Consider the following 27,185-nt stretch of genomic DNA (forward strand, 5'->3'; position numbering starts at 1 on the left):
CCCCGCACCCCGAGGGTCCCCTTGGGGTCTGCGGCTCCCCACTCTGGCACCTCAGGGACGGCCACCCAGACGGAGCCTGCGGTTCTGGGCTCCACGCAGACAGAGCCCCTGGCTCTCGGCTGCGGGGGCTGCCTGTCCCTTTTTCAGGCCCTGGGGTCTGATTATTACAGATTATTAAAGAGGCTGTTCTCAACAGACTGGCCAATGGCAATATCCTGAGAGATAGCCAGCATGGGCTTGTTGCGGGTAGGTCTTGCTTGACCACTCTTATTTCCTTTTATGACCTATCACCTGGACAAGGGGGAAGAGATTGACGTCATATATCTTGACTTCAAAAAAGCCTTCGATCTGGTATCCCATGATCACCTCTTGGCAAAACTGGCCAACTGAGGCCTTGACCTCACCACGATCTCCTGGCTGGGGAACTGGCTCCGTGGTCAGACCCAGAGGGTGGTGGTCGATGGGAGCCAATTGTCGTGATGCCCTGTGACCAGTGGGGTCCCCCAAGGCTCTGTTCTTGGGCCTAATACTGTTTAACATCTTCATCAATGATGAAACATTGGTGTCACAAGTGGACTGGCCAAGTTCACCGATGACACCAAACTCTGGGGTAAAGCATTCACACCTGAGGACAGGAGGGTGATCCAGGTGGATCTTGACAGGCTCAGGAAGTGGGCAGACGAGAACCTGATGGTGTTTAACACCAAAAAATGCCAGGTTCTCCACCTTGGGAGGAAAAACCTGCAGCATCCTTATAGGATCAGCAGTGGTACGCTGGCTAGCACTACAGATGAAATGATTGACCACAAAATGAACATGAGCGTTCAGTGTGATGCTGCAGCTAGTAAAGTGAGCAAAACGCTGGCTTGCATCCATAGATGCTTCTCAAGCAAATCCCAGGATCTCATTCTCCCGTTGTACTCGGCCTTGGTGAGGCTGCGGCTGGAGTACTGCGTCCAGTTTTGGGCTCCACAATTCAAAAAGGATGTGGAGAAGCTCGAGAGGGTGCAGAGGAGAGCCACGCGCATGATCAGAGGTCAGGAAAACAGAGCTTATGATGAGAGGCTGAGAGCCATGGGACTCTTCAGCCTCAAAAAGCGCAGGCTCAGGGGTGATCTGATGGCCACCTATAAGTTTATCGGGGTGACCACCAGGATCTGGGGGAACGACTGTTCCTCAGAGCACCCCAAGGGATGACAAGGTCAAACAGTCATAAACTGCTCTGCGACTGATTCAGGCTGGACATAAGGAATAACTTCTTTACTGTCCGAGCCCCCGAGGTTTGGAATAGACTGCCGCCGGAGGTGGTTCAAGCACCCACTTTGAATGCCTTCAAGACATGCTTGGATGTTTATCTTGCTGGCATCCTATGATCCCTGGTGACGTCCTGCTCCTGGGGCAGGGGGCTGGACTCGATGATCCTGTGGGGTCCCTTCCAGTCTGAATGTCTATGAACTGTATGAAATCTATGAGTTGGAAGATGCTGTACAAATCTGTTCTTCCCGAGAGGAATGCACGGTGATACACAGCACTTTTCTGGGGGTACAATGTAGGGCTGAGGGCTGCAGCACTTTGGCAGAGCCAATGAGAGTAGAGTACGTGGTGCCCGTGTGTGACTTTGACTCTCCTCTTTCACTCTCCATGACTTGTGTAAAAGAGTGTTTTCCTTTAACTGAGAATCTGAGTACCACCCACACATGCATGCAGCTTCTGCTGTAACCTTAGTGCTTCCACCAAAGTGGAAGTCTTCATAGTTAAAGACAAATAGCCCATTATTTCCCCTAACAAACCACTCCTTATATGTGTATGGCTGTTGCAATGTCTTGAGTCTTCAGCATGTCCCGAACGATGGTTTGGAAGGTCGGATCCTGATGTGCAGTGTTCTCCGCTTTTTCCATTGTTGCAGCTTATATTGCAGCTCATCACTGGGCACATCCAGATGCTCCCTATCCTCTCCCCGTCGCTATCTCCTTTGAAGAGCTGCTGTACTCCTATGGGCACGTGGGTTAGCTGTGTAAGGATAGGCCTGGGGTGCTTTGCAAACACGGTGGCAGTCTCTACCTGTACTTGCCGGGGCACGTGGGGCAGAGAGAAGGATGCAGTGATGGAGAGCAGGTTACACAAGCTTGGTTTCCTCCTTCTTCAGCAGCATCAAATACACAAGTAGTCTTCCCTGAGGTTTGCTATGGTGGGAAACCACTTGCTGAGCTGCACCATGCTGTGGGTCACATCCTGCTGTGTACTGAGCACCCGGCTCCTCACTTGAAGATACTAGGAGCTGAGTGCTCAGCCCTATTGTACTGATGAAGGTCACTTCACAGTGAACCAACCTGACTCTTTCATTCATCTGGCCATCATAACCTGCCCTCCTCCTGGACCCTCCGTGCCCGTTATCTCCAGGCAGCAGGAGCATGTTTACAGGAACAGAAGAGCTGGAGTTTCCACATTATGTGGCTCGTTTACTTTTAGCTGCCTTAATGAGAACAGACTTTTGGGGGGAGGGAGGTAAATATTTTTCTGCTTCCTCTTGGAGCTGGAAAAGCCTGCAAGGCTCATCTCCAGGGAAACACCGTAAATAATGTGTGTGTGGGGGGGAAATGTTCCATATGCTGCAGCAGCTTTCAACATCAGATGTCTAACACAATAGGAAGCAATAAAGCAGCTATTACCAGCCAGCACCTCCAAGATGGCAGGTTTGAGGTCTCTGCAAGGGGAGGTAGCTGCAGGGTGGAGAGCAGGGACCTGCTTTCTGTGTCTGGCATGAACACTGTTCCCCCCACAGCTCTGCTCGTGTCATCTATTGCTATTTAACCAGGAGAGCGAAGGCTGGGCATACTGCTTCTGGTCTCACCATGCCCCTGAAAGCAAGTGGGGTCACTGGCGACATTGGCTGGAGTCTTCTCACATGACTTTTCAAAGAGCTGGTCCACTGCGTAACCTCTAGGACTGGGTTTCCTCTCTGGCAGGAGCAGAGGCATAACTGGCCTCCTCCTCTTTGCACCTTCCTTGCAGAGCCTCTCGCTCCAGCTCTGGCTTTCACAGCTCCAGCAGCGGGGAGGGGGAAAGGACCTGTTCACTCCTCTTTTTTGCTTGTAGACACAAAATGGGGCAGCTCTCCCCACATACGTATTTCCAGAACGCCTTTCACCGACACGCTGCTGTGCTTTCCCCCTGGCCGGAGCTGGAGCTGGGGTGGGGAGGAAGGGGGCAGGAGGGTGAGGTAACCCCACTCCGTTATGGTGCCCCGTTAGGCAATACCCACCTCACCCACCCATGCTTAATGCTACTTGGCGAGAAGGTCGTCTGTCCTCTGTGGCCTCTGACTCCAGTCAAAGGCTGGACTCGCTCGGGTTGTGGCCATTTTGGTTGGGCAGAGCAACTGCCAGAGTGGGGGTGACATGTGACACAGCGGTGCCAGCCATCGACTTGCATGTTGGAGGAAGGGGGTGGGCCTCAGGTAATGCTCGCTCACCCATTCTCGCTTTCCCATCAGTAGAAATGGAGATAAATGCACTACCTGACCCTTACGGGCAGCAGCAAGGGAACATACTGTGTAGAGCACAAAGCACTGATACGCCTCGAAGGGGGCCACATAGGTACTGGAGACCGACGCTTTCAATCCACTGATGGGAGCTTCTGTCAAACCTAAAGATGGATATCAGAAATGCTGGGGATCCCAGCAGATGCTGGGAAGCTATTAGTACCAGTTTCCTTGTGGCCTCTTCTCTCTCTGCCTTGTATCCACCTCATATCCCCTTCCTGTCTGGACTGTAAGCCGTATTGAGGCAAGGGCTGTTTCTCATTTTGTCCTGTGTTTGTATAATGCCACTGTGGGGTCCCAAGCTGAACAGCACCAAGCACAAGGGGGGTCCATAACTGGGACTCCTGCATGCTCTTGCTGGGAGGTAGTGATAGCACCGACTGGCACTGGGAGTGGCGGGGACTTACCAGAAGGGTCAGGGGCCAGTCGTATGGCCGCTTTCATGCTAGAGCAGTAGGGGAACAACATCAGGATGAAATCAGAAGATAGCCTCGCATGCCATATCGTGTATGCATTGCCCTCTCATCACAGCCTGCTCCTGCTGCCTGTGCTGGCAAATACCTACATACAAGCTAGCTTAACAGCCTCACTTAGGTGACAGGAAAAAGCAGCTTGTGTCTTGGGTGGGGTGAGCAGCTTGGGACGAGGCCAAAAATATTGCTGGGGGATCCAGGCCCCTTGAAACCCTTCAGGGGCACCTAATGTATAAAGAGCTGTACAAATATTGACTAATCCTCTTGCCACCACCTGAAGTAGGTACGTAAGTACCAATGCTCACAATTTACTGAATCTGAGAGATGCAGGGATGCAGTCAGGTCTTGTAGGGGATCACAACTGGTAGGCTGTGGTGCCCTTAAGATAAAGGGTAGAAATCTCCAGTGCACTAGCTGGGGCCATAACTTAAATCTGGCTAATGAGAGGCTGCTTTAGGAAGTTATTTAAGATGGCAGCTTCTATGGGAGAGGCCATTCTCATTCCTGCACCCAGGTTCCTAACCCCAGCTCTCCCCAGAACAGGAGCCACAACAGTGCTGTGCGCCCTGCGCGGCCACAAACGTCCAGTTGCAGGGGAAGGAACTGGGCAGTTCCCTTGTGTACAAATTAAATCCCTGGTAATTAAATCCCTTCACCCATCCCAGCGTGGGTGAAGGGATGGCAAGGAAAAGACAGGCTTAACCAGCACTGCAGCACGCGCAGTGGGCATCCAACAGGAGCACGGTGCTGAGATCTGGCCTCCCATAGTCTAACTTCTGGGTTTGTTTCCATGGTTACGGGCTGATGGGCAGCCAAGTGAAGACAAAGCATTAAAGTAAAAAGTGCATCATTGCAGCAGGATGAGAGGCCTGTAGGGAGGCTCCCAGGCCAGCCACTCACACAGGCATCTCCCTGCGCTGTCGGTCTTATACTTGGAGTTGCCTGGCCTGGCCATGTTCCCTTCCCCTTCTGGATCACTGGCCAAAGGCTTACGTGCAACCCCCCTTAAACAGCATTTGCTCACATCTCTGCTCATTGCTCCCAAGGTTTGGCTTTTATCTTGTTGCCCACAGCTGTAAATAGTTTCCTATCGATCTCCCTGGGCATATTCATTCATGAAGATTAGCAACAACAGTCTAAATGCTGCCTCTGCAGCGCCCCACTTCATGCTGTCCTCTGTTTCAGTTGAATCCACCATGGTTTAATTTTTAATAGGCTCTTTATCAAAGCCAGCATACTCACTTGCCCCCATTCAGCCTGTGGCGGCTGTAGGAGAGGTGGGAGTCTGACCTCTCCCGCACAACAGTAGCAGAGGCTCTAACAAACCACAGTAAATGCTGCTCCATGCACTTGTGTCTGGCCAGAAGCCCAAGGGAAGAACACTGGCATCCACCTGCTTGCTGCTAATCTGTACTGTGGTCACACGTCACAGTGCCAGACAAGATTAGTGCTTCACTGCGTGGGGTGCTGCACTTGAATCTTGTAGAGACAGTCCCTCTCCTGGCAAATGTGCGGTCTATATACAGAGGCACAGAACCATCACTTGACCAAAATCTGGGTGGAATCTAACCTAGATGTCCTGAGGCCTAATGCAGACCATCATGCTCTCTGGAGTGTTTCCCCTATGCAGGATTACCCAGAAACCTGTACTGTCAGTCCTCAGGTCTGCCATAAATGACTGTCTAGGTCAAAACCTGCCTCAGATCACTGTTACCAGTCCTAATCCTCAAAGGGAACTTACAAATCACCTTTCACAGACAAGCCTACAAACTTTACTTCATCAACCTACTGGATACAAAAAAATCACAGACTGAATATAGAGGTTGGATTTATGACACATTATAACCTGCCTAACAGCTGACTCCCCAGGTAACCTCTCTACTATTTACCAGCTATATTCATCCCCCCCCTCACCTGTCTTTCACCCACTGACTACCTCAATTTACATTTTTCGCTGACTGGCTGTCTTGCCTGCATCGTTTCTTTACTATTCCATCCAAGAAGAGCACACACCAACTGCAGAAGCTTCCTCAGCCTGACAAAAGGTATTTGGACCTGAAAGCTTGCAAAGAAGAATTTTTTCCAAGTATTTGAGTTGGTCTAATAAAAAATATCAGATTTACCCGAACAGCCTTGTCTGCCTATGTCCTTAGACCAACACAGCTACAACCTATACCTTTAAGATTTTTTCTTTTTCTTTTCTTGTTTCAAACTTAAAAATACCTTGTAGGGTGGAAGGATCAAAGCCATCATTTTAGCTACAGTTCAGGTTCACAGAGTCCATGCTTGGGCCACAGCAGCATAGTGTTTGCCAGGCTTAGGTTCATGGGGAAGAAGCAAGGAGGGGCAAAATTTAGAACAGACCTGGTAGGATTGAATTGAGCAAATCATGGATGGAAGAAACTTATATAAAAAGCACTGGATTTTGTAGTTGGTATGTGTAGCATTAAAGCCATGCTGTTATTTTCTAAAAATTCACTTTGCTGCAAAGCGCAGACTCACAGAGTTCACTGTGTCATTCATTTGGAAGGAAATGAAAAGGATGATAGTTCATAGATCTTAAAGTCATTACGGTCATTGAGCCTGACACTCTGTATAACACAGGCTATTGATTCACACAGTAATTTCTGCATCAAGCCCTTAACTTCTGGTTGAGCTGAAGCGTATCTCTTAGAAATGCATCATGGCCTGATTTAAATACTTCAAATAATGGAGAACGCACAACATTTTTAACTCTAGTGTTACAAGACATAATTACCAGCATGGGGTGTTTGTTTTTTTTTTAAAAAAGCATGTTTTATGTCTTGTCAAAACTTGTCTGGCTTCAGTTTCCAGCAACTGGGATCCTGTTATGCCTTTGCCTGCTAGATTTAATGAGTCCTTTATTATCAGAAGCCACCCCATCAGGTATTTTAGGGAATGTTTGTATCTCTTCTGGGCCTTCTCATGGATAAATTAGTTTGGGCTGCTTTAATCTTATACTGAAAGGTGGGTTTTTCCAGACCACAAATCATCTCTATAGCTCTTCTCTGAACTCTTTCTAATTTACCCTCTGCCTTTCCAAGTTCCTCAAGAAGGATGGAATATGCCTCCTCCTCAGTTTTACAGATGTTCTGTTATTATTGTGCAGTAGCATCAAATGCACATCTAACATCTGTGCCACAGAGAAGGCAGTGAACGATGCAGTAGATCATTTGAACAATGAATTTGGTTCAATGCATAACAGATAGGAGCAAGTGTCCAAAAGTGTCTTAAAGCTGAGCTTTTAATAAGACATAGATTAAGTATCTACAGATTTCCTTTTGAGATCCTTGACTGTAAAAAGCTAAAGCAGTGATGTAGTTCACTTGGGGTCCTGGGTTGTCTCCAGACCATGAGGATGCTCGTGGGATGGAACCAGCCTGGGACATGGGGATTGATGTTGTGCTGGTGGCTGTGGTTGTGGGTCTAGTGGTGAAAGCAGGTCTGGAGGCAGTGGTGGTGGTAGCACTGGATCCAAGGGAGATTATCCTGGGGTGGTGGCAGCAAGCCAAATTGACTGCCAATAGTCCTTGGCAGCATGGCCAAAGGGCCCTGAGTTCTGCAGCAGGACACACTCCCCAACCTCTGGAGGCTTGTTGGTAGCCTGATGGGCCAGATGGAGAGGGTCTGCATGCCAGGTGTGCCCCTTGAACTGTATGTTTGACAGCCCTGAGCTAAAGCATTCTTCCACGTGCCTACAACAATATTACCTTCACCTCAATGTTCCTCTTGGCCAAGACTTTCAAACTAATGAGTGACTTTGTGGGGACCCAACATGAGACCATGCTCCGCAGAGGTGGTGGCATATGTTCTTCCCCCCCACATTCATTCCTCCAGTCTTCTTGCACAGAGTAGTGCTAATCAGTGTTACAAAAAACCTGCAGCTGTAAATGTTGCACTATACAGATTTCCAGTTACTTGAAAGATACAAGCAGGAACCTGTCCTGAAAGACGGAGGAACCTTCAGCTGTTCCTAATTCAGCCTCATCATTAGCTACTTTTATGCTGTAGCCTAATGATCAGGAGGGCTGCAGAGCACACCATGGATTAGTGTTAGGCCTGCTTAGCCATTAGCTTGAATGTGGTGCTGCCTGCCTGTAACTATGAATAGAAGGAGGAAGCCATAAGTGCTTAGTTTGCCTGGGAAAACGTCCCTAATACTTCCAAAGTATTGGCACGTGCCTGCTGTTGGTACTTGGCATCCACTCTTGTAAATCCCAAACTATGGTTTAGGCTCCTGTTTATTCCTGAGCAATCTGTTTCAGTGTTTATAATTTACAGAGAACACCCTGCTTTGAGAATAAACTTGAAGAATAAGTCTCCTGGCACTAGCTACATATCTGTTTGTTTGCAAGGGCAGCCTGTATTAAACACAGTGTACTGTTTCGTTCAGCTGCTTTCAAACTTTATTGTTCCATCTTTCCCATTTGCAGTTCAGGGGAAATACTTCTATGCTTGGCTGCTGGTGGCCATGGAAACCCATTTAGATCAAAAGCCAAATGGGGGAAGAGAGGGACATAGGGAGATGAGTAGAGCCAGCTTGGTCTTTTTTAGCACTATGATCACTGTTCTTCCTGTTGGTACTGCATCACCTGCCTGTCTCTCATGGCAATGTGTAGCTGCAGTCAGTAGTTGTAGCTTTCTGATGCACACCTTCACCACCGAAGTGAGCTTGTATTCCCCCAGCTCCTCACTGAATCCTTCTCTAATACAATGCCACATTCCCCAGAGTCCTCTCTGACCTTTTAGTGCAAGGTCAGTGTATCCACTCAACTGTTTCCCTTTGCACCTTGTGGTAACAACCAAATGGATCTGGGATAGAGTTGACACTATACAGAGGCAGATCCTAAATGGGGGTGGGGGGGTGAGGGGGTGGCACAGTTGCACACTCCCCTTTTAGACCATGCAGTCAGAGCAGCTGACAGGGATGATTTTTAAATCTTCAAAATAGGTAAGAACCTACCCTTCCCCTCCATGCTCAGTGGCATGCCCCCTTCCCTGCCATTCCCCCCTCCCCTCTCCCGCCTGCCACAGCCACCGCTGCCCAGGGGCTGGGGGAGCTCCAGAACCACTCCCTGCCCTGCTCCAGCCCGGCTGCCTGGCAGGCTGCAGCAGATGGGTTTTCCTTCCCTGGCCAGTCCCTCTGGGGGTTCCTGGGAGGCTTCTTAGCTGATTTGGACTTTAAAAAATTCCCTGGTCGCTGCTCCCATGGCATGGTCTGCCTGCCCTAGTACATGGCAGGGAGGCTGGGGCAGGGGAGTGCAGCCACTCGTGCAGTGCCATTCATTGCTCCCACGCCCCTTTTTACAAAATCCTGGATGTGTCTATGACAGCATGTCCCTGGTAATAATCTTTGCTCCACCTTTTTTAATCGGGTTTTGTCTAGTTAAGAGGCAGAGCTACCTTTCACAATAAGATGGGGTTTAATGAAGTGTGAGAGTTAGACAGATAGTTCCAGTATTGCATTAGTTCTCACTTTGCAATGAATGGACATAATTTCTCTAGACTACTCTGATTTGCAGGACCATCACTCAGGATTAGGGAGAGATTCAGAACTGGGATTTTCTGGAACATGGGCCCATTGGGAACCAGACTGAAAGCACAAGATTATTTTAACCCAGACAATTTACCATATCCAAGCAATGACTTCAACATTTCTGCTTGAGACCAGAAGTGACCTAATGACCTAGATGTGAATAGTCCTTAATCCCAGAGGCCACCCAGCCCCTCCCTAGCAGCATTTTGTGATCTAGTATTGCAACTCAGAAAATTGGCTTGACTGGATCCTGGTCTCATCTGGTCACAGGTTAGATGGATATTAAGAATGTGGGCTTAACAGAACACATGTCAATGCTAATTAACATTGTTTTCTGTAATTACATTTTAAAATATTGAGTGAGAGTAAATTGCTGCAGAAACTCTTTTTCTTTCAAGGCCCTTAATGATAAAATGTTCTTCCAAATTAAATTAACAGAAATTAACCCCTGGAGTCTACCAACAGCATACATGTGCACACACACATTTGAACAGTTATTGAGGCTGCCAGCCAAAAATAACTGTGTTCTTAGCTTTAATGGACCAGTGGTTTTCAAACAAGTTTGGGAGCCAAGAAGTCTCTAATTCCACTAGTAGCAACTCTCTCATCAGTGAAGAGAAAAATAAAATGTTACTCTTAATAGGGAAAGTAGTTCAGATCTTGAAAATAGCCTCAGGCCCTTCCCCAGTGTTCTGGGCTGGGGACAGACATTCAAAAAGCCTGAGCCTGAGTTGATTCAATCTTTGCAGGTTGGTTTAACCTGGCTAGGCTGAACTGGTTTGTAACTGGACAGCCATTCTCTCTGGACTGAGGAAATTCAGGCACTTGCCTACAGTGGCTGAGTCTAGAAGCCGGGGGCACTAGAGCAGTCTTCCCTTCCTTTGCACAGTACTGAGCTGCAATGGGGGGGGGGGGAGGCACAGCCAGACCCCTGCAGGACCTCTGATTAGGTGGGGTCTGCCTGCATGATCCCAGACTTTTCTCCACTGGCTGCTCAAGGGGCAGGAATACTGCTAGCCCCCTGCTAGCACTCTGAGGCAAAGGGTGGGCTGTAGTGCAGTGCATGCATCTGTTGATGATACAGAGGTTTTCAATCTTCCTCTCCCTGCTTCTTTATACTGTCTGCAGCAAACTGACAGGGGAGCAAGCCAGCAGGGACTGATAACAGTGATTATCACTTCATCAGCAAAACAATAGCCTCTTTCCATTAGTTCAAACTCTTCTTAAACAGCTTGCCAGCTGACTTGTTGACTAATGCCAAATAGCCCTAAACAGTCACAGTGAACAGCCAGTGAAATTGGAGAGAGAGAGACACACAGACACCTCTCAGTATTAGCTAGCATACTACATGCCCAGGTTCATGTGGCTGGGGTCCCTGCTGTGGGAGATGGGAGGAAGGGGATCTTTGCTTGAGCTGTGAGTGGTAAGGTGGAGGGTGGGGTAGGGGAAAGCCAGGCAGACCCTGCTGTGTCTGTAGTCTCTGCCAGAGCTGCAGTCAGGGAGCAGAGGGGAAAGCCCAGCTCTGCTGTGGAGCAGAGCGTCCCGCCCAGCCCAGAGAGCATGCCAGGATGCTGGGGGGTCTGGGACAGACATTGCATAAACTGGTTTGAGTCAAATCAGTTAAGTCTGATGCTACATTCAACCAGGTTTCTTTCAAACTGGTTTCAGACATTTTCAAACTGGTTTATGTGCACTGAACATCTGTTGTGTTACAGGTTTAAACCAGTTTCTTGTCACTTAAATCGGTGTATGTGTGATGTCTGTACCTAGCCACGATGATTTTGGATTTTGGATTTTTTATTAGAGAATTCATGATTTTTTTTTTATCAGGGGAAACCAGGATCCCTGCTTATCACTTCCTCTCTGCTTCCAGGTGCCCTTGGCATTTGTAGTCCACAGTTGCAGCCTGCACTAAGTTTGAGCAGAGGGAAGGGGCGTTTAACCCCCATCCTGGACCCAGACCCCGGCCAGAGTTTTCCAGGGGGGCCAGTCCCCTTCAACCCTCCCCTGCATAGCCTGCTCCAATATCATGGCAGGCACAGTAAGAGAACTAGGAAGAGTGTAGAGTAGCCATCGCAAGGTGTACCTGTTACCTTTCACAAGGGCAGATTCTGCTTTTAAGCAAGTGGTTGTCTGTCAAGTCTGCTGTGGTTCCTTTGCACTGATGGAAAGTCAAAGTCCCACTTCTAGTCTAGACCCCGGAGACTACCTGCAGGGCCAATTCTGTAGAATGACTACGGACAGGGTGGGGCGGAGGGGAGGCCCGACACGTTCTGGATCTTGCTCTGGAGCCATGGTGTGTGCGTTTAAATCTTACTGCAGTTTCTTCGTGAAATATCCTAGCAGAAATAAGTGGGAAGCCTGTTATAAACAATATGCTATACTGGAGCTGTTCATGTATGCCTTAATTGTGTGCTAAAGCTGATGGCTGAGAAGTCACCCCTGTGTCTTTCTCCGACTTAGAACAAACATGCTGCTCTCTCTATGGAGAGTTGGGTTTCATGTATTGTACTCTTTGGTGATGAAAAGCTGTTCTTAAGAGAAGGGCAAGGAAAAAATGACAGGGAAGAGCATAAGAAGGTAGGCTAGATTCTGCTCTGTGGTTCCAGCATGATACAGAGAAACTTCATTTTCCATGGCAAGTTTGTATCAGCAAAATAAATTGCTTCTGAAATGGTGCAAAGGAGAAAGGATGTGGCTGTGAGTTACTGTTGCACTAGGAGCTGGTTTACAACTTCTATTTTTGTTTCTTAGCTTAAAAGGAGTGTGTGGGGTGAGGCCTGAAAAATAAAAGCAGAAATAGGAATTTCTAAAGACGTGTTTTATCTTCTTGGTAGCCCCGTGGTGTGAGGCCCAGCTGTCTTACAACTGAGACTTCAAAGAACCGCCACTGAAACCTGTTCCAGTCCTGAACTTCTGAGTGGCGCTTTTGTCCTGCGTTATATTATGGTCTTGTGGAACGGAGGAGACAGTCCCCTGCAACTTCTGCCTTTGGTTTTAGTGCAACAAGAACCGAAACTCTAATCGCTCAAGTTATCTGAGAATCTCTCTCTCATGGCGTGGATGGGAGCATCGTGTAGGCCCTCACCAAAAAAACCCCAACAGTTCAACAAAAGGCTACAGCTCAGAAAGCTGCTGATCACAAGTCAAGCTCTAGTCTAATAATCCCATCACCTGCTTTTTTCCTCCAACTCTGCTTTCCATTGGCTTGGTGTGTGTACGCGCAAGCATGCGCGCACACACACACACACACACACGTGTAACACACACAGCTGTGGTGATGTTTGAATGGTCAAGTGACCAAAAAGTCATGCAACACTTGGGCAGATGAAACTACAGGGCAATTCTAGCCTGAACAACATGGCAGCAGGTACCTCCAATTGTGTTTGGAGTAAAATGAGTTAAAATCAATCAGCTTATTTATAAAAAGCCCGTCCGCGCCTGGGCACATGTGGAGAGCTAGTGTCTCACTCCTGGTTCCCTGTTCGGCCTGGCTTTTCAGAACCAGTGGGCCGACCAGCAAACACTGTCTACAGCATCACTGCAAGATGCAAGTGTTTCTGCCATCTCAGGAACGCTGGAGGCTGCCCATGTCCATCTGATATAAATAAATGAGTAGATGTGCATGCAAATGGCTGCAGTGTAAAATCTGCTCAGTCATGGATGAAGGGGCAGGGTGAGAGGAGGAGAATTCTCCACAAAAATTTAAACCAGGCAATCCAGAACTAGTTCAAGGGTTTATAAAGCCCAAATAAAATCCTCTGACTCATCACAGCTATATAAAAGGTCTTGTTTGCAACTCTAAACACAGCAGTTGCTCATTCTTCAGAGGAAGAGGTGCTATCGACGGCCTGATCACCAGACAAGAAAGCCAGTGGGTCTGTGTTAGACCTGCTCACCCAGACCCTGACCTAAGTGGAAGCACCAGAACATGGCTCATTATAGCTTTAATCCTGGCAAGTGCAGAGCCCCCTCCTCTGGCTAACAAGGGCATTCAGCTACATGGGCACTTAAAAACAAAAACTTTAAAAACTGGGTCTGGGTGGGTAACTCCTTTTTCCCTTTAACTTAATTTTATATCCCTGCTGTCTCCTGTCTATATGCAACAAAGAATACTTAATCACAACTGTAGGAGGCCTTGGCCTTCCCACAGCAGGGATCAAGTCTCTCACATGGCTGAGGGCAGAGGGTGTGTTCCTCCCAACTGTGGTAGACATCAGTTACTCAAGCTATTGCATTGAATTTCTAGTATTAGCTGCAAGCTTTGTCCTACTGTAGCCAGGACAGGAGGTAGACATTGTTTGGGATGGCATGGGTGGATGCATTTAAAAAACAAATAAAGAAAAACAATTCAGTTTTGCTTCATATCTAGGTTTATTTTATCACACATCTTGCATAGCTTAGTAATATGTATTTGAAGTACTTTATGGAAGATTACATATGCCAACAGTTAAGCAACTTCTGCAATTCTATCATGCAAAATATAACCTCTAACAAGATTTCCTAGGGAAAATCGAATTTACTTAAACAAATTAGCTTACTTAGCACAGAGTCCATTCTTATCAAGATCACTTTTAGCTACCAATTTCCGCAGGTACCACAAAGCACCCATTTACTACATGTAAAGGGAGAGTGTTACCTATTGAGATGCAAGAATCAGCCCAGAATTTCTTTAGGAGAACCTGAAAAAGCTGAACACTAGACTATACTTTCCCAACAGTGAGGAGAGCTGGAAGGTGCTCTCCACCTTTATGTAATCAGGCCTTCAGAGATAGGGTTTGTAATCTCTAGAACCATGGAGTCCTTTCAGATAAGGCTGCCTTGTTTTTTTCTAAAAGGGCTGATAGGCATTGCTCCGAAGAGACAGCATGGACCTGAGTTGGATACAAATCTTTACAGCAAACAGGCTGTTTTGATAGTGATCGCAGAGAAGAAATGCTCATCACTGAGTTATTTAAAGAGAGGAAGTTGGGTGACAGCAAACAAGATGCTGTGGCTCAGACAGCCCTGCAGCTTCATAATAAAGAACTGCCAGTTTACTTTGGGTTTTGTTCTTTTTAAAGCCCCCCCAGTTCTGTCTCTAATCTTTTGCACTAGTATAAGTGTGTGGAGGAAAAAGCAGATTCCCTGCTACGGTGTAAACAGTATTGACCCTAGTAACTCATTGGCGCAAGTCCCATGCTACATGGAACAAAATGTCTAGATTAGTGATTTACATCTGCACAACCACTTTGGTTGAAATCACACCCTGCAGCACCCTGTGCTTCATCTAGAAAAGCTTGGTTCTCCCTCCCCTATTTGTCTATAAACGTGGTTTGGTCTGTGTGTGTTTATCCTTCATTGTAGTTGATGAAAATTTTGCATTTTTCTACAGGCTAAAGTGACTATAAATAGACCTTCATTGCTCCTGGCATCTACAAGCTTATCATTGACTGCATAGCAAATAGACGTACGCTTACAAACAGCATGGGCTGATAGATATGTTTCTGCAACACTAAGTTTAAAGCAATAATATTATCCTAGTCTACAAAAATAATTTTAACTGAGTGCGAGTGCACCTTGCTAACTAACTATAGACCAAAACTCTGAAAATGTAATGGGCACTTCCACTTACTAGAGAAGCTGGTACAAGCTGAGAATGCTCAGCTTTTGGCAGGACTATGCAATGCTACCAAGAGGTTACAAGTGCTCCAAACCAGATGTTGCCATGACATCTCTCAACTAAATCCAGACCTTGTCTTCCCATTTCCCCAGATACCGCACTGTTGGTAACCAACTCATTCAAACTGAAGAGCACCCCAGAAAGATCAGACCCCACATCCATGCTGCAGTGCCAGCAAAGCCCAGTTCATCCTTCAGACATGTATCTTCTTGAATTATGTTAATATAGTCTATGCAGCAAAGCGACTGCTGCATAGCAAAAATATTTCAATCAGGAAGAGAGAGTCCACTGCACCTTTATATAGCTCCATACCTAATATCAACACCTCTCTTATGTCAATTATACCCTAAATATCCAGTGAGTTAAAGCCAAACTCTCCGGTTTAATATGGCCTATATAAGACTGACCGCTTCTACTTGGCAGCCATCTCAAGTGGGATCCAAAGGACCCTAAGAAATGCCCTAAGAAATGCAAATTACCACACTGAAAAAAAAATCTCAATTATTAAATACAACAGAAGTCATAGGGAAGTCACCTTCCATCTTGGGCAACTGACCTCAGAAGAGTAAATATTTAACTATAGGATTTGCAGCAAAAGATTGCAAAGGCCAATAAGATCTATAGTTTTCAAATTGCTCAGCTAGCTGAATGAAGGGAAGATGAACTCTCCACAATTACATAATCAGGAGTTCCAGGAAGACTCGAATACTACCCTCACCCAAGGGGAGATGCAAGTCCCACAACTCCATCAGGGCTCTGCTTGCCTATCGCTAAGTCCTGCAAAGATTCTCTATAACTTCTACATCTGATCTGCAAGCATCTGGATGGGGAAGGGTTCACTGCTTCTCTGTGTTACACAAGGTAGAGATAAGCTGTCAGAAGGTTCAAGTTTTTTGTGCAATGGTCACGTCAGGGATTGGTCCAGCCGAAAAGATACTGATGGAATTAGAGGTCTCTTTCAGTGGTAGCTGATTCCAGCTTTCACTGCCACATGTCGCCATTCTCATGAAACTTGTGCAAGTGATCAGCATACCTGGAAAAAGTACATTGAAGAATTAATCACCAAGCCTAAAATACTCTGAACTCAGCACAACTCTGGACTGGCATTTCAACCCTGGCTACAAGCATTGCTACAAAGATAGCATCTTCTTCGTAATACCAAGAAATTCCTGAAGTTAGAGCAACTAAAACAGATCATGGGCCAGATCCATACCAGTTTCTTTACATGAGAGGAAGGGAAGATTACTGGCTTGCAGTACTGGGGCCTTAGTTACTGAAAACACTAGTATGCAAATATATCAGTCCTTTTTCTGATGGTCATTCCTCACTCATTTCAAAACTGATCGGCTTTGTGGTTCTGCTCCATACACATGGCACTACGGACTGGCAGGTCTTGCTTAGAGGTTCTCAGATCCAATGTGCTGACTGCCAACCCAGCCAACAGAGCCTGGCCTTTGGGGCTAGGGACAGACATTCAAAAAGCCTGAGCCTGAATTGATTCAATCTTTGCAGGCTAGGCTAAACTGGTTTGTAACTGTACAGACATCTGCTCTGGACTGAAGAAATGCAGGCACATGCTTGCAGTGGCTCAGGCTCTAAGCCAGTGGGTACTAGAGCAGCCTTCTCTTCCCTTCCACAGTGCTAAGCTGAGGGGCCAGTGCTAAGCAGTGGCCAGGCCCTGGCAGGATGCTCTGATTAGGGAAGTTCCCCCTGGCAGGACGCTTTGATTAGGGAGGGCTCCCCCTGCCTTCCAAGCAGCCCAGCAGGGAATTGATAACACAGTGTTTATCACCCTATTAAGAAAACAACAGAGGGACATTATCAGCTACCTGTTGATTCTGCCTTTGTCCCATCTGCCACAGCACAGACCATAGCCAGCATGTGGTCTGCTAGCTAATGCTGAGAGATGTCTGTGTAAGGCAGAGGGGAGGGGGGAATCCCTGCTTAGCAGGGCGCAGTGAGGGAAGTGGGGGAGCAGGGGGAAGCCAGGCAGATGTCTGCAGTCTCTGCTGAGCTCCAGTCAGGGAGCAGAGGGGAGGGGCCATCTCTGCTGTGGAGCAGAGAGCCCCGCCCAGCCCAGAGAGCATGCCAGGATACTGGGGGAGTCTGGTTTAACTTAAATCAGCAAGGGGTCTGGGACAGACATTACATAAACTGGTCTGACCCAAATCAGTTAAGTCTGATACTACGTTCAACCAAGTTTATCTCGAAACGATTTCAGCCATTTGCAAACTGGTTTAAGTGCACTGAACATCTGTTCTGTTACAGGTTTCTGATCACTTAAAATGGTTTGTGTGTAATGTCTGTCCCTTGCCTAAAGCCGAGCTGGGTTCTTCCTGGTTCGTGCATCTTCATTTCTAAACTGTTCTTCCCAGATCAAATACAGGTTGCTTCTCTACAACTGAATTTCCTCTCATTGAATGAGGAGCCAGAACTGAATCTTAAATAATCCTGTTGCTGCAACAGGAAATAACAAAATCTAGCTCAACATCTGAGCTGTGTTCGGCTGTTCTTACTCCTGTTCTCCCTTGCAGGGAAGAACCGTTTCTGTCACTGAAGACACTGGCAGTGTCTCTAAATAGTCACAGGGACCAGAGCGCACTGTTCAGAATAGATCTACACACTTTCATGTTTTGGAAATGTCACTACAAAATAAAATACTCTTTTATAAAAACCAATTTTTCCTTGTCTCAGGAATGGGACTCTTGAAATCCTGGGCTGTACCAAATCCTTCTGTTTTCATACATACTTCTTAGCACAGTAAGCAGTACAGTCCCTTCCCACGCTCTCAGTCCAGGCAGTTTTGTAGAGGACCTGGGGAAAATGAGAAATATAATTAACTGTTTCCCATTGTAACAGGAGACCCACCATGTATTTACACTCTGATCAATAGCTGAGAGGCATAGTTAGCTGTCTGAAGTCAAGGAGAATACAGGGTAGATTTGCACTTTATAGACCAATGAAAGTATATATCTAATAAGCTCACTTCATCAGACTCTGTAGAAGGCCATGCAGAAAGCAGACTGTCATTTTTTTCCAGTATAATCTGCCTTTAAATCTTTCTGAAATGCTATCTTGCATAATAAAACCATGTGGAGTTAGTCCTTCTCATTTGGTAAAGAGAACTTTGCTGCAACCTTTGAACACATCACTGTTTGTGTCAGAAAACCAGTCAGATGTACTTAGCAATGGACCAAGTTGAATGGCAAGTACATGCTTGTTTGTAAAGACAGTATAACACTGTTCAATATATGATTTGAAAAACACGCTAAGGAAGAACTGTGTGGCAGTACAGCAGTTACATTACCACTGCTAGGATATGAAAATACATCACCAATATGCAGAATCTAACCAGAAACTTCAATTTCCCCTCCCAATATTTTAGAGCTTTCCCCCACCCCATCATTTTGTCCCACAAATTAGGAATGTTTTGCATGGTGATGCTTTCTGTATCCTTTGGAACTGCCCCCAATACTTGGCAGAAACTAAAGGGCAGATCTGAAAAGGCACTTAAGCTGCATGGTGCAGCTGAGTTTCCTAAATGCCACAATTCATGCCTGAGAGCCTGAAGGCATTTAAGTTTTCTCATGGAAAAACAACAGGCACCTGCAATTCTTTTCCTGATGTGTATGGCCAGAACTGCTATCAACGTGGTTGAGCCGAGTGTCTCAGCACCTCTCTCCTGCCAAAGGCAGCTTAGGATTTACAAACTAGGAGACTGTGGCATTGATGCCTACACAGTCAGATGGGCGGCAAATTGACTCGATGGTCGCACCCAGAGCGTGGTGGTGGATGGGTCATTTTCGACCTGGATGTGGGCAGTGGAGTTCCCCAGGGCTTAGTCCTCGGGCCTGTGCTATTCAACATCTTTATCAGTGACTTGGAGGTGGGAGTGGAAAGCATGCTGTCCAAATTTGCTGATGACATGGGGGAGAAGTGGGCCCACCGGAGGGGAGGGACAGAATCCAGCTAGATCTAGACAGGTTACAGAGGTGGGCAGATGAGAATAGGATGGAATTCAATGCAGACAAGTGCACGGTGTTGCATCTAGGGAGAAGGAACCTGCAACACACCTGTAGGCTGGGGAACTCCCTTCTCAATAACACAGTGGCTGAGAGGGATCTTGGAGTCATTGTTGACTCCAGGATGGACATGAGCCACCAATGCAAGGAAGTGGTCAGTAAGGCTAACTACACCTTGTCGTATATCTACAGATGCATCACAAGCGGGTCCAAGGAGGTGATCCTCCCCCTCTATGCGACACTGGTCAGGCCACAGCTGGAGTACTGCGTCCAGTTCTGGGCGCCGCACTTCAGGAGGGACGTGGACAGCATGGAGAGAGTCCAGAGGAGGGCCACCTGCATGGTCGGGGGCAGCAGGGCAGGCCCTACAAAGATAAACTAAAGGGCCTGAATCTATTCAGCCTCCACAAGAGAAGGCTGAGAGGGGATCTGGTGGCCGTCTATAAACTCACCGGGGGGACCAGCGGAAAATAGGTGAGGCTCTGTTGCCCCGGGCACCACCTGGGATAACAAGGAATAATGGCCACAAATTGATCGAGAGCAGGTTCAGGCTTGATATCAGGAGGCATTACTTTACGGTTAGGGCTGCCAGGCTCTGGAATGGGCTCCCAAGGGAGGTGGTGCTCTCCCCTGCTTTGGAGGTCTTCAAGAGGAGGTTGGATAGCTATCTGGCTGGGGCATTATGAACCCACCCAGGGCAGGGGGTCAGGCTTGCTGATCTGTTCAGGTCCCTTTTGACCCTAGAAACTATGAAACTAGGTGCAGAACTACCCAAGACCCCCGAGGAGCACAAAAGGCATGCTCCCAGCCACGTAACGAGCTGACAGAATTGCGCTCACCGCCGAACGCGCAACTTTCACTCAAGACACAGCCACCAGAGGAGGAGCCCAACTTAGTGTAGAAGAGCCCAATGGTTAGGAGAACCATTCCTTTGTGATACTATTGCACTCCATTAAACTTTTCAGCGTGATTCACCTGCAAATTGGCAGGGGCCTGAACTGCCAAGCAGCACCAATCCAATTGAAGATGATGGAAGCTCAGGGCCTCTGATTGGTATCCCTCAATCTGATTGTCTCCTGAAGGGATCAGCTGGTCGACAGAGGGGCTGTATCTAGCCATAGCAGATACCCACCGTCATTCAGAAGATAACCTCTGCAGACATCTTGTTGGCCCTCTGACTTCAGACGTACAATCTAATATAGCTGACAGCCTGCCATTTAACACTAATATGTTGTGTAATGGGGGTGAGGACGGAGAATGGATTTAAACAGAACATACGGCCAGCTTGACTGAAACGTACAGCAGGGCTGCAAACGCAGGCAGATGATCCTGCACATCTGCTGCTGAAGCTCATGTGTTAATGGCTTTGTGAATTGTAGGAAGGTATTTATCTTGTCACTGGGGAAACACTCTAATTCCACAAGTACCATTCAGCCGGCCTCCAAATTAGGGTTAATTGAAATTCACAAAAGAGGGTAGGAAGACAGTTAGGAAGAGGTGAAGGCCTTTTTGTTTCCTTAGATTAGTAGGAGAGACATTTTTCAACTGTGGAAGTGGATCAGACATAGAATTTATGTAGCTTCTTATTAAGTGTCTGCAGTTGGTACCTGATCCAAAGCCCATTAATGTCAATGGAATTTGGATTTGGGGCCTTTCTCAGTTGCATGAGAATGAGGTCATTCCGTCCATGTAATATTTATGGCTAATTTTTTAGGTTAAGAGTTTTAAAGTTTAATGATAATTAACTTTTTATTTTCTTTGCTCTCCTCCCCACAAGGTAACTGAAGGGTGGTTTTATTCTGACAGGCTCTGGCTAGAAATATTGATGCTATTTGTTTGTCTTTTATCTTGTCTCGTTGTTTAAAAATTGATGCATTTTTCTAGCAATGATAAATAGACCCCCAGAAATTTTGCAAGAGAGCAGAGGAGAGAAATGGCGTAAATAGAAATTTTATAACAAGACTGACTGACAAGCACAATGGCATTGCAAATACAGGCAAGAGACCTCCACATCTGCTGCGAATGCCTTGTTCTCAAGTAACAGCAGAATTTTCTCTCCACTGGGTATAAACACTGTAATTCCAGAAATAAGATACAATGGGCCTCCAAATTAGGATAATTGAAATTCACAAAAGGGGGAAGGGGAGGGGAATCCATTTGTGAACAAAGGCCTATGCACAAGAGATCTTTCCACTTGAGACTTTCTTTGTCTTTGCAGTGAGCAGAGAACCATCCAGCTTAACCATGATGTATTTGGACCAGATGCCTGCATCCAGCAAACTGATCCAACAGGAAAGCCAAGCAGTGTTGTAGTGTATACTGGCAGATGAGGTTCTTTGGGTAAATCTGATATCTTTTATTAGACCAACTCAAATAGTTGGAAAAATTCTTCTTAGCCCAGCTTTTGGGCACAAACACCCTTCATCAAGCTGAGGAAGTATCTGCAGATGGTCTGTGTATACCTACGCTACATAGTTCATATAGGGCACCTCTACATGAGATGTTTACTGCAGAGCTGCCTAATTAACTCCGCAGTAAAGTCTCACCATCAACATGTGCAGCCCTATTAGGCCTCAGGAAACTAATGAACTCTTCTGCAGGTTAGTGCTTGTAAACACAAGTACTATTCTGTGGCAGAGTTCTTTAGAGCGCAGCAACGCATGTGTAGATGGTGACGAGGCTGGCTGAGGCACAAGGGTGCAATTCTTTTCTTGGACTAAATACTTACCAGGAAGACCAGACAATGCAGAAACAGAGTGTAGAAAAAAGCAATGGTGCGAGCAATCTTGTTGGACAGGATGAGCCGCCCCTGCAGCAAAATCAAGTGAAAGAGCCTTTTAGTTCAGTTAAGACAAAACAACATTAACCACCTCAATTAATGTCTTGGCACCATAGGCCCCAGGTGAGACCAGGGTCTTGGTGTGCCAGGCACTATACAAACACACGGGAAGAGGCAGGTAGTCTCTGCCTGCAAAAACCAGCAGTCTAAAGTGATGGGAGAAAGAGAAGGTTTTTGTATTCCCATTTTACATATGGGAAACTGAAGTCCAGAGAAAGCAAGTCACTCACTCAAGGTCATTCAGAGCGTGTGGAGAGTCAGGAACTGAACCTGGAACCAAGTCCAGCACTTCATAGTCAAAAGACCAGCCTTCTCTTTTTGTGACCGTCTTTTTAAATGCTCCACACATAGGTGGTTTCAAGCTGAGTAAACAGACAACTGACAGACATGAGCTTCCAGAGAGGTATCTCCTGTGTAAGGACACTAAGAATTTAAGGTACTCAGCAATAATTCCTCAGCATCCTGCAGGACTAGACCCTCACCCCAATATGCACTGGGCTCAATTATGACTAATCAACACATGAACAATGTTGGTTTCCAGTGTCCTGGTCACAGGCGCACATAAAAACACTGTATGTATGCCCCTCTATATGGACCAAGGAGTCTTGGCTCCTACTTTTTAAAATTTGGCCACCTTTCCATTTTTGGCCTACAGGTATCCTACCCTCTCTCTTGATATGTTCAAATTATTCTGTATTGCCAGATGTTCCCCATCTCCAGACTGAGTCCCTGCCTCCAACTCATCACCATTCCAGAGAGGAGTCACATTGATAATTAAGTCTCTCACATTTTTAATTTATGAGCTGCAGGGATTTTGATTTGCAGTAGTCTTCATGAGACTGGCACAGAGGAAAGATGATAAACATCAAAGTTCTCTGATAGCACATTCACAGACAGCTCCGAGTTTCTTCGCCAGCCCGTTAGTATCAGTCTCCACAGTAAAGGCCTGTTGTCTTCCTGGGAGCACATAATCCCCATAAAGATCATGCAGGCTAGCTCCTAGATTAGCAGAATACGTATAACATGGGCAGCAGCCAGCAGCAATGCCAACTTGCCTCACACAGATCCGTCTTAACCCAATCAATTTCTGTGGTGTAGACTGGATTGCCGGGCTAAATACCCAGTGTGATGGGAGAGGAGAGAAGGAGCCAATGGGTAGTGTGAGGAGAAGCCAGTGCTTTGCAGTCCATCCTCCCGACTGCCCCATCCCTGGGGCTTTGCCCACAGAGGAAAAAAGTTTGGCTCTTGCACTGAAGACACTGACCATCCAGGAGGGGTTCAGAAAGCCCCAGGCTCCTCCCTGTCATTACTACAGGCCTCGTCTTCCCCTGGTTAATAGCTGTCTTTAGTTTGAGTTAGTCTTTCTTTACAGGAACTTCCTGTGGTTGGCCCTTCCCTATCTTAATGGGAGCCGTCTCCCAGGGGGCATCACTGGGCACCCTGCTGCCAGGGACTCCTACAGGAGTGGTCTTTGCTGCATGATGCTACAGCAGCCTTTTAAACGAGCTCTTCTGCACAAGAGAAGGTAGCCTTTTCAGATACAGAGTCCTCCCTACATATAACACTCACCATTTCCTCTTCCCACAGGTTATCTACTGAATGTGCCACCAGGCAGACCCAGCCTGGAACCTTTCCAAGGTGAGCTGCACACAATGACATTTGCACAGATTAGGTATTTTTAATTGAAATCTGTACTGTTAAGAGATGCCAACTGGAAGGCCTTGGAGGCGAAGGTCCTTTCTTATCCCCAGGACACAGCCAGCCCAGGCACCTATGCTGCTCTGCCAACACACCTAACCTTTGATCCTGCAAGATCATCATTCGAGGCAAAAAGGCAATTCAGCCTCTGGGGCCATTCTGTCCCGGCTGTGCCTGCCAGGGCGAATTGCGATGGGGACACCTGTTCCAGTAAGAATGGCACTGAGCTCAAACTGTCATTGCAGTGAGACCCTCCAGCAGCTGCCAGGTGTTAACGATGTTCAGTCATGATTGACCTGGGTCAGAACTGAGCTGACAGCTTAGACGGGAAAAATCTCATCCCACTCCTTTGATAGGGTCTGGATGCCAGGAAAAACCTAAAACCCCAAACCACCTTCATGCAGAGATGAACTCTGGATGTAGCAAAGTCCCCCAAATCGTAGCGGGGGTTTCAAAGAATGGTGCTAAAAGAGAGCCATCACCAGACCGTACTTTGATGGCTCCCTTCTTCCTGTTCAGGGGCAGGGGAGGACACTGCTGTAACAAACATGATTATGTTCTTAACTATTCCAGAGGAATAAAACTCCCGTCAGTCATTTTTTTTTTTTTGTAAACGAGCGTCATTAATTCACAGAGACATTAGCATCCCACGCTATTCATATTCATCCTGGCAATTCCTTGAGTTCTACGTGAATGATGCAAAGACTATCTTGATTTAATACAGTGTATTTTTGTATTCCTTAGCTGTTGCAATCCAATGTGCCCAGAAAATTAACCCCTTTCATGCTGGAATAGTGGGACACTGGTGCATGCAAACCACCGGCTGAGTCTTCAAATGTCACATATTCAAATTTAAATACATGTACGTTTTAATTAAATTTTTACTTGAAAAATAGAATTTTAATCAGAGGGGCAGCAGATCTAGAGAAGGCAGCAAATACGGTCAGGCTCTAAAGAACAAGCAAAATGTGAGAGCCACAGACTGGCTGCACTTCACTGGCTTTCCTCTGCCCCTAGCAGGCTCCATCCCAGACCCTTTTGACTTAGAACAGCCCCAGATTCCTCTGTCTAGGTCCAGTGCATGGCAGCAGCAGCCACATATGCATGCCCACTGAACAGAAGCTCATTACCTACAAACAGCATAAAGCAGACATGCTCTGATTGGCATAACTGTGCGACTGAGGAAGCAGCGAGGAGTTCAGCGCATTCCTGGCAGGTAATTCTGATCTCAAACAAGGTCAGGCTGCACTACAATGCGTTTTAGCTACCAGCACAGAAGCACTCACCTTGCATCTGTCACACCACATTGTCTAAACTCTACTGCCTTCTTCACCTCTCCATCCTCTACACCTGGTCCAAAGGCTTTGCTATGACACACACATTCAGTTTGTGGCCTCCACTGAATGCCCCAAGAAGAATTTCAGAGCGTCTTTTTGAAAAACAGTAGCAGAACAGGGAGGAAGCATTTCCTGTCAAGCTGACTTATTTTCACAAGGCAGCTCGAATGGCTAACAGGCCACCAGGTGGCCCGGGTTCCCAAGCTGAAAAGCCAGTTGGTGACCATATCAAATCCATCATTGCACAAATCAATGACATGCCACATGGCATCAAAATGGAGAGTTCAGGTGCTAATGGGCTATACTGGTGGTGAGGACCACTGTGGCTTGTGCTATTATTAATACAAAATCTGCATGACCAGGCTGCTCTTGTCATGAGGAAGCAGAGCCCCAAACAAAAATACACTGGAACGATGCAGAAGGTGAGAGCCCACGGACACACTGGGCAGAATTCAGCAATCTTTGGTCTAGGCCCATAACCATCAGTCTTGAAGTCATTTCCCCCTCCCCTCACCCATTGCTTCAGCTTCTCACCTTTCTCCTAGCTCATCTTTCGAATCCCCTTGCTGGATTTAGCTCCACTGAATCCTATTCACATCCTCTCCCCATAATAAATTGGTAAGGCTTATCTCTACCATTACACTCAAACTGACAGCTACCATGCCCTTTCTGGCCTATTTCCTTCTGCCAGTTTGACGTAGACTCTTCATGCACAATTAGGCCACGTACTTCCTCTTCATTTTCCCTTTTCCCGTAAATCATTGAGAGGTGCTTGGTATGAACGTAACTAAAGGCTCCAAGGGGATTGCCAAGGCTTGTGGAGCTGGCCTCTCTTGGCTCCATACAGTGCAAATGAGGGTCAGGATCACACAGAATCATTTTGAAAGGGGAAGTGTCAGTGGCTCTGGACATGCTTTACAAGTTAGCGTCAAAGCCAGAGAATTGGGGATTTACTGCACCATTCAGATTTGGGTGCTTTCCCTGCTCCATTGGACATATAGATCGGTCATGACCATTCTGGCTGAGTCAGTTCACATGAAACCCAGAGGTATTTTTCATGCAGCCACTGTTGAAGATCATGGGGATTTTGCCCAAGGACAGAGTTCATGCAGTTGGAAATCAAGCAGTTTCAGACCCACGAACGACTCCATCAGTGCAAAAAAAATCTGTGAGGGGCCAAGAGAGTCCCAAAGGGATGACGCTAAATTCTTATTCCTTACCAACAGCCTGCCACCTCATTGAGAAGTGGGTTCAGATCTTGAGTTCAAATGCACACAGACCCTTTGCAAATACCCACACAAAGTGTAGGGAAGTAGGATAGTGGAAAATTTACTTCAAATCATTAAGTCAAAATTTCAAAATTGGAGTCCAAGTCAGGATATGAAACAAGCCCAGAGTTCGCAGGTGTCACATTTGGGGTCTTGGGGCCTGCGGCCCTTTACAGTGATGGACCAAAGCTGAGAAACTTGGGTTTAGGTTTGAAACCTCATAGATCTCGAGGGCTGAGAGCTGGGATTCCCGTTCTGGCTGTTTCCCAACAGCTGCACTACGTAGGCTGACCATAAGGAAATCTGGATCGGCAGCTTGATCACTGTTTCTGAGGTAAACCACTCTGGGACTGAATTTAATAAGTACATTCAGACTTTATGGATCCCTTTTGTGCAATAGCTTTAGGCAGAGCTTTTCAGAGCCAACAGGATGATCGAGATTCTGCTCCTGCTGGTTTTCATGGGAATTGTCTCGCTCTAGTTTCTAGTCATCTTTAAAAATCTCAGCCTTAGTGCCTAGCCTCTGTTATTTGCTTGTTCTGTAATCACTTTGCGAGGATGAACTCCATTACACCAACCTGAGCTCTCTCAACCACTCAATGGAGCCAAATTTCCCGTTCAGGAACCGACACTGGCAAGTACTGTTAAGGTACAGCAACTAGTTGAAGGATCCAGTTTTGCTTGGAAAACTGTTCCCAAAGCTCAGTACATAAACGGCAACTTTTATTTTTTGCTGGAGTGGAGCCTAAGATAATGGACATGTCTCCCCCACCCCCAGCCCCTCAGTG

At 46.8% G+C, this 27,185-nt stretch overlaps 1 protein-coding gene across 2 annotated transcripts in view; it reads right to left on the minus strand.

The window, feature by feature from the left end:
- Positions 1-13,921: 13,921 nt before the first annotated feature.
- Positions 13,922-27,185, minus strand: part of CUX1 (cut like homeobox 1) — a 411,425-nt gene continuing 398,161 nt past the window's right edge. For both annotated transcript variants that reach the window (XM_019545428.1, XM_019545427.1), the window contains exons 21-23: positions 21,984-22,064; positions 17,983-18,047; positions 13,922-16,266 (exon numbers count right to left, since the gene is read on the minus strand). In XM_019545428.1, coding sequence (XP_019400973.1) covers positions 16,215-16,266; positions 17,983-18,047; positions 21,984-22,064 — 198 coding nt within the window. In that variant the 3' untranslated portion in view covers positions 13,922-16,214. The remainder of the gene's footprint in view (positions 16,267-17,982; positions 18,048-21,983; positions 22,065-27,185) is intronic.

This window comes from Crocodylus porosus, unplaced genomic scaffold (assembly GCF_001723895.1).
Source record: "Crocodylus porosus isolate Cpor-Errol unplaced genomic scaffold, CroPor_comp1, whole genome shotgun sequence".
NCBI lineage: Eukaryota > Metazoa > Chordata > Crocodylia > Crocodylidae > Crocodylus > Crocodylus porosus.